This window comes from Cebus imitator, unplaced genomic scaffold (genome assembly GCF_001604975.1).
Source record: "Cebus imitator isolate Cc_AM_T3 unplaced genomic scaffold, Cebus_imitator-1.0 Scaffold741, whole genome shotgun sequence".
NCBI lineage: Eukaryota > Metazoa > Chordata > Mammalia > Primates > Cebidae > Cebus > Cebus imitator.
Window position 1 is genome coordinate 510008 of NW_016108056.1, and position 7752 is coordinate 517759.

At 35.4% G+C, this 7752-nt stretch overlaps 1 protein-coding gene across 1 annotated transcript; it reads right to left on the minus strand.

Annotated features, from left to right (window-relative positions):
* Nucleotides 1-6494: 6494 nt before the first annotated feature.
* LOC108296792 (olfactory receptor 6C2-like) lies at nucleotides 6495-7433 on the minus strand. The gene has a single exon (XM_017519380.1). The coding sequence runs from the start codon at nucleotides 7431-7433 to the stop codon at nucleotides 6495-6497; it is 939 nt and encodes a 312-aa protein (XP_017374869.1).
* Between the last annotated feature and the right edge of the window lie 319 nt (nucleotides 7434-7752).

Sequence of the window (7752 nt, forward strand, 5' to 3'; positions counted from 1 at the left end):
CTGTCTACCCTCAATGTTATAAATATGCTTTTATGTTTATTTCTTTTAGGGCACTTATTATAATTTCTGATTATATATTCATTTATTTTTTACCCCATCCATTACTCTCTAGTAAGCTCATGAGAACAGATCATATCTATTTTGGAAACCACTGTAAATCCAGAACTAGCTCTTTGTCTTTCTTGCATGTAAGAGATACTCAATAAATTGTTATTGAATGAATGAGACCAGACATTTTATCTGACAGTTTTGACTGATCACATTTAGTCAACTGCATCATCAAAAAGATTACATCGTCAGTCCATTTACATTTTAAGATTGAAATCTTCAATTAAGAAATTCCATGTATTGGGCTAATTTTAGAAATCAGAAAGATAAATGGTTACTTTTAGAATCTCTCCAAATTATACTAGGCTATTTCATCTGTACATAAGGGTAAATTAGAATTAATCTTTTAAAAAATTACTTGGGGTTAACAGTAGGGTGGTAGAGGGAGGACTGTAGGTGTATGGGGGTGGCCCAGAAGTGAGGATTCCATTTTTGTTTATGTTATCTCTTTTTTGAAGCAAGAGATAAAGGTAACATATTTTGTTCATCTCTTTAGCCCATTTTCTTTGAGTTTGGCTGAGGCTTCTTAAGTTATGGTCCTTGAGTCTCCTTGAAGTACACCCATCCGGATTAAATATAGAGGTTAAGACTATGAGCTCTGGAGTAAGATAGATCAGGGCTTGAAAGCTAGGCCAGTCACTTAATGGCCATGAAACTTTGAGAAGTTCACTAATAGGCTTCGTTTCCTGGTCTGTGAAATGCAGATAAAAACTGTGTATTTTGTGAAATGAAGATAAGAAGTGTTTTTCTTCATGGGTTATTATGAATATTAAACAAACTAATTCAGGCTGTGGGCATCATACCTTGTACAGAACAAATATTAAATAAATTTTATTTAGTTTTTCTAGTTCTTCTCCCCATACTTGCTGCTTATTACTTCTTGAACAGAGTTTGCACACTTTTCCACACTTTCTCTTACTTTATCTCTACATTTGCACTCTTTACTACATTCCGCATATGTTTTTAAAATTTTCTCTTATCCTTAAAATTAAACACAAAATTATAGGGTCCTCTTAAGTTCTAAAAAAGCTTGTATTTGTTGATAGGTCTGTTCATCATGAATGTAATTCAATTAATCTACATACAACATGCAATTTATTCTTTTTGGATCTCTTTTACATCTGTAATCTCCACCGTTTGCACTTTCGTATGTGATTCTATGCTCAAAACTCTTAATTTGATCATTGTGCTTTGGGACGTCCAATTCCCATTTCCTCAGTAACCACAGCTTTCAAATTCTCCTCTGAGCTTGTCTTAGGGCTCCCATTCTTCATCATATTGAGCACACTCCCCTTTAGTTCTCCTCACTAATTTATCAGAGGTCTATGTCTTCTACCTCTTTCCCTGTCTCTTTGTTTTTGAACTATTATCAAGGAACAAGAAAAAAAGCTTAGCTAAATGGGTGCCAGGTTACAATAAATAAAGTGATCAAGGACTTAAGATAGCTTGTATAATTTGAGAAATATAAAAGACCTTAAAGATTACTTTAGTCAATCTTCTAATTTTGAATGTGAAAATCGAGGGTCAGCAGTCCCCAGACTTGTTAGGAGCAAAGGCAAAGTAAGAATCCAACTTTCTTAAATCTGAAAGCCATTCATTTTTTCCCAATGTATCAATTTAGGAAAAGGATTTAGGAATTTTTTTTCTGGTTTCCACTCACCCATTAGGAAGTTTGCCACTTTTAATGTGTCTCTCTGTCTTCCCAGGACACCCAGTACATCCCAGCTCTTTCTTCTCCATTTCTATGTTACTTCGGGGGAAAATTATCATTAGTACTACCAGTGATCTGGAAAGTAAATTCACTTAATGTCTTAGAAGCTGAAAATGTCTTATAATCATATTTATGTTTGATATTCCAGGCATATTTATGTTGTTAGTTGAGGAATATATTTCTAGTGAGGAATTTCATGTAATAAGACTAGGTTTTTATGGGAGATATTAGGGCAAAAATATCCTTTTGCTGTGTTCAGCTTAATTCACAAAACTCTCCAAGAAATGGCAATGATAGTAACATTTATAAGACAGTTTCTGAATGGCAGACACTGTATGAAACATTTTGATTATCTCATTTAATTATGAAAGCACTTCACTTGAGGCTGGTTGTGATTTAATCTTCATTTTACAAATGAGGAAACTGAAGTCCAGAAATGTTAAGAATTGTCTGAGGTCATGAACTTAGGATGTGGTAAAGCAGGAATTTGAACCTGAGCAGTCTGACTACAGAAACCCAGCTCTAACTACTGCAAAACACTGCCTACTTAACTGTTTACTTGATGAATTGACTTCTTTGTCTTTTGAGGAAATGACCAACATCCTCTTCGTGATGCCATTCATTAAGTAACTATCAGGGAATGAGATGAATCACTACCCAGGGCTTCTCTATTTCTGAGTTAGGAATCATTGCAGAGAGACAGTTTGTTCTTCAACAATAATAATGCTGTTTTTAGCAACTAAAATTTTTTCCATTTGCAGTTACGGTCACTAGGAATCCCAATTTTTCTCATTACTGGAATGGAACAGGATCTTCCCAGAAGACTCCAATTAGTTTGGAAGATGAATGGTTTTCAGTTGGCTGTTTCAACATATTTCTTCCCACAATAATCTTCAAGTGCGTTTCCCTCAAGACATGGGAAATATGGTTCTTCCTACTGAGGGTGCAATGTCCATCTCCAGCATATGCTAAGATCACACCTCAGAGCTTTGTGACCCTTTATGGAAGGCAATCTGACTTGAATGTGTAATAACTGGTTGGAATATTAGCTGCTTTCTTCCAGGGACTGTAAGATCACTCAGGAATGATCACACTAGACCCCATGTTGAAGCTGAGAAGTGTTCTTATTGCCCTGTTTTGTCTTCTGATTCAAATTCCAAGTGCCCACATACGGTACCCACCAAGGTCTCCTTAACCTAGCCTCATCTCTGGGCATCCATAATATCTTAACTTCTGCTTTTGCAAAAATAAATATCCATTAGTGTCCTAATCTCATCTGAAACATGTTGGGTAAACTAATGTATGATAGCATATGAAAGTTTATTAATTTATTGTATGGTCTTTCTGATAACAGAATATTTTACCATTTCAAGTATTTTTTGTAGTATTGCTCATTAAACAGAGGGAATATCTAGTTGTAGATATTCAAGTCATATAGCAAAAAAAATAAGGATTAGGGAGACATTTTTGCTGAATTAAGAGAACAGGAACATTTTCCCAGGAAATTCTACATGGGAGACTATATTCTCTCCCTAAAAATATTGTTCTATTCTTAAAAGCTCTCCCAAGGGTACCTTTGTAAAGTCTTATTAAAACTCAAATGCCATTTGTTAGAGAATACAGTGATGTTCTATTGATCCCTATACAGTGATTCCTCTAGAAAAACATAGTTTATAATTATTTAAGACCTGCGTTTTGCAACACATAAGTCAAAGCCTTCTGCCCTTTAACTTTGAACTGCTTGGGTTCTGGATGGTGAACCATTAGCATGACTAAGTCAATGATACTCACCTTTCAGATTGCTGTTCATGGTTTCCGTGAATAATTTAACCACAAAGATCTTTAGGGTAACTCAGTGGCGAGCAGGAGTTTGTTAACAACAGTATGGACTACGGTATTTTTCATGCACCCACATACTTGCACTCACTGACAAGTCTGTGAGTGGGCAGAGGTCTCTTATGTTCTTGTTGCCCAATTTCCCAGGAGTCTTCCTCAAATGTTGTTTGCTTTCAACTCGTCTTATAAGGACACCAAATAAAGGATATTTTCTGATTTTAATTTTAGGAAAAATGCTAATATGTCCTATATATTGGAAGAATTATAGACTGTTGTAATGATGAGAAGCCCTCTTTGTCGGTCAGTCAATACTTTTGTACAGGAAGACAGGTTTCCCTGCAAATCTGTATTAACAAGAATAGTATAAGTCATGTCTATTTGGTCCTCAACTGGTGTTTAGGGGATCATCTGATTAAGCAAACAAAAGGATCCCTTGGGATCTTAGGTCCAAAAGTCACTAATTGACCTATATAGTATAATGAACTTACATGAATCTTGTGAGGCAAAAATTAAACAGCTGTCAAGTGGGACTGTGTCCTTGGAGAAAGGAAGATGCAACAATATAATCAGAAACAGGTCAGGTGCAAAACTGTGTCAGGTGAAAAGTCACAAGTGCAGTTTTTCTTCACTTTTCTTCTTGCTTGAGGGATTCTGTTCAAGTGGAGTTCAAAGAAACCTCTCAGGAATGACCTGAGAGATACTAGATTTGGAGGAAGCCATACCATCACCTACCACAAGAGAAAGAGTTCTCCCCTTAGTTCCAGCCTCCCCTAACCTGATGTGTGTTTTACACATTCACGTGACTCATTATTATAAGTATTTAGGAGAATGTGCACTCACTCTTCCAGTGCTTGTAATAAACTTTATGGTGAGACTGTTTTATTTTGTGGCATAAAGCTAATTATTTGGGTCCACTCAGACACTCCAAGATTAATTTCCATTCAGAAGTTGCTAAGAGTTATTATGAAGAGTGTTGAATATTACAAAATTATTAAATACCTAGTAAATTAACTTATGTAGTAAAATAAATCTAGTGTATCTGGTAAATACACCATTTTCTTCTTTTGTCTATGAGTCATAAAATGATATTAATAGATTTACTAACATTAAACAACTTTTGCATTCTTGAAATAAACCCAAACTTGTTCTCATTTTTTTTTTAGTAGAAAAAAGGGTTCAATTTGCTATTTTCTTTTTTATAAGATTTGATACATATGTTTCTGAGTTAGATTGTCTTTCATTTTCATTTTTTGCACTGATGTTACATGGTGTTAGGCTCAGGGTTGTACTAGCTTTATAAAATAAATTCGAGAGTAGTAACATTTTTTCTTATTGCTGAAAATGTTTTATTTCTTTAGAATTATCTGTTCATTGGGAGTTTGGTAGGATTCACATTTAAAATATCTGGGCCTGGGGTTCTCTTTGTTGAAAGATTTTAAACTGCTGATTAATTTCCTAAATGTCCCGGAGCATTACCTGGGTCCCTGTAACTGAAGATGATCTATCCAGAGAATGTTCAGTCAGGCCTGCAAATGTTAATTAAATCTTTCACACACATAAAATTATACTAGGTTATTCCTTGAGAGTGATTCCCCAGGGTTTTTGATCTTGGAGCTGTAGTGAACATTGTCAGAATCATAGAAGCATTTTTATACTTGTCTGCTCCTGTGTATGTGAGTGTACTTTGTCCACAATACAATTCAAAAGCTTTGTTAGCTATTAACTCACATGGAAATCATAAAGTAAATGATAACTTAAAGCATGAAGAAAAGAGAAATCCTCATAAAATGATGGATGCATAGAACTGAATCTCTTTAACTGAGAAGTCATACTTTTTTTCTGAAAGTCTTTTTAGTCTTATTTATTCATTTTAATCTTATTGTTTAAAATTTGGAAGCATTGGATTTTCTAAATTTGCTATACTAAAGTTTTCTGTGTCCTCGCTAATCCCTTTAATTTCTGCTCTCACACATGCCAGCTCCAGCTCAAGCTCATGCCTATTCTTCAGTATCTTTCTAACAAGTAGCAAATAATAGCCCACGCACACTACTGGATTTATCTGACTGCTTCCCATGAGCTATTATCTCAGCAGACTCTTAGTCTGCCTTCCAAATTCAGATAACTAACTACCTTACTGAATGTTTTCCCACTACATTACAAGAATTTTCATGTTTCTAGTCTTTTGTCTGTTCCCTCACTGCTTGCAAATGCCATATATGTTAAGTTTTTGTTACAATAGGTGACAAATTTAAGATATATCCCATGGACAATAGTTCAAACAGAGCTGAAATTTATTTCTTGCAGAAATGGTTTATGGAGATTTCAATTTGGTGTTGACTGAGGAGGTCTTTATAGGTCTTTAGAGAAGTGGTTTTTCTCAAGCTCGCACATCATTAACATGAAGCTTACAAAGCCATTTTAATTTGGATATCTGTCCAATAGGTGGGGAAAAGTGAGAGGATGTTACATGTTGGGTATTTTTATAGGCCAGTTTTAGAAATGGTGCACATTACTTCTACATCCATTCTATTACTTATAACTTAAATAGCCACATCTATTAGTGTGGAAAAGATGGTGGAAAAAATGTGGTCTACTGTGTTTCCAGGGATAATAGCCAAATAGCAATTTCAGTTAGATGATAAAAGTAAGCATTCTCAAGACAGTTTGGTTTTAATGGAGATAAAGAATGGAATAGTCAGAGTTCACAATAAACAAGTTTAAAGAGAAATTGTGATTATCAGTATGAATGGAGAATAAAATATATGGAGAAATAGTATCAAAGGCTCCAGATTTTGTGCTCATTCTTCCCTTTAGTTGGATTTATCAACTCGTTTTTCCTTTACATCTTTGAGAGGAATGCTATTCTTTTAATTGAGTCATTGAAAGCTTGCTTCACTTGCTTGTTTCTTAGAGTGTAAATAAAGGGATTCAACATTGGGGAAATAGAAGTAATAAGGAGTGAAATCCCTTTATTAATAGCCACCTCATCCTTGGCTGAAGGCTTGACATAAATGAAGATGCAGCTGCCATAACTAATGGAAACAACTATCATGTGGGAAGAACAAGTGGAAAAGGCCTTTTTTCTTTGCTGGGAAGAGGATATTCTTAGAATAGTTTTGATGATATAAACATAGGAAAGAACTACACACATGAGGGTGATGATGAATGTCAGCACGGCACACACTATCACCATCTGCTCGATCAACCATGTGTCTGAGCAAGAGATCTTTAGAATAGGAGATGCATCACAGCAAAAATGATCAATAATGTTTGAGCCACAAAATTCCAGGCCCAAACCCAAACTGATTGGTGGGAGAATGATGATCAGTGCTGCTACCCAACAGAAAAGTATGAAGTTCTTGCTGATTCTACTGTTCATAATGGTCATGTAATGCAGTGGTTTACAGATGGCCACATAGCGGTCATAGGACATGGTAGCCAGGAGAAAAAACTCTGTCACTGCAAAGAGGTCTGTAAACAACAATTGACTGGCACAAGCATCATAGGTAATGGACTTGTCCCCAGAGGATATGCTATACATGAATCTGGGAACACAAGCAGTTGTGAATGAAATTTCTAGGAAGGAGAAATTTTGGAGAAAACGATACATAGGTGTTTTAAGGTGAGAATCAATCAGGGTGAGGGTGATGATGGTTAGGTTTCCAGATAAACTTAACACGTAAGAAAGAAATAGAAAGACAAAAAGCAGAATTTGCAGCTGAGTGTCATCTGTCAGTCCCACTAAGATGAAGGTTGTTATTGCTGTTTGATTCTTCATCCTTGATTGTTGTCTCTTGTCCAATCTGCTGGAAACAGTAAGGAAGACTTTCTATGAGGAGTTCCAGAGTTCTAGCCAGCTCCTAACCTCAAGAGAAGTAAACTTGAGAGTGATTCCTATACAACTAACTAGTGGAGAAGCAAACATACAACACATGCTGATGTTTGATCACCTCCTCTTTGTGTCCCACAAACTATTCATCTTTGAATCGCATATTTTATACTGCTGCATCTAATGAATATACAATTGAGCTGTAATTGGTATAAGTTCAACATGTTATCTTATAAATGTCATTGAAAAAAATCTCCTTTTAATCAGT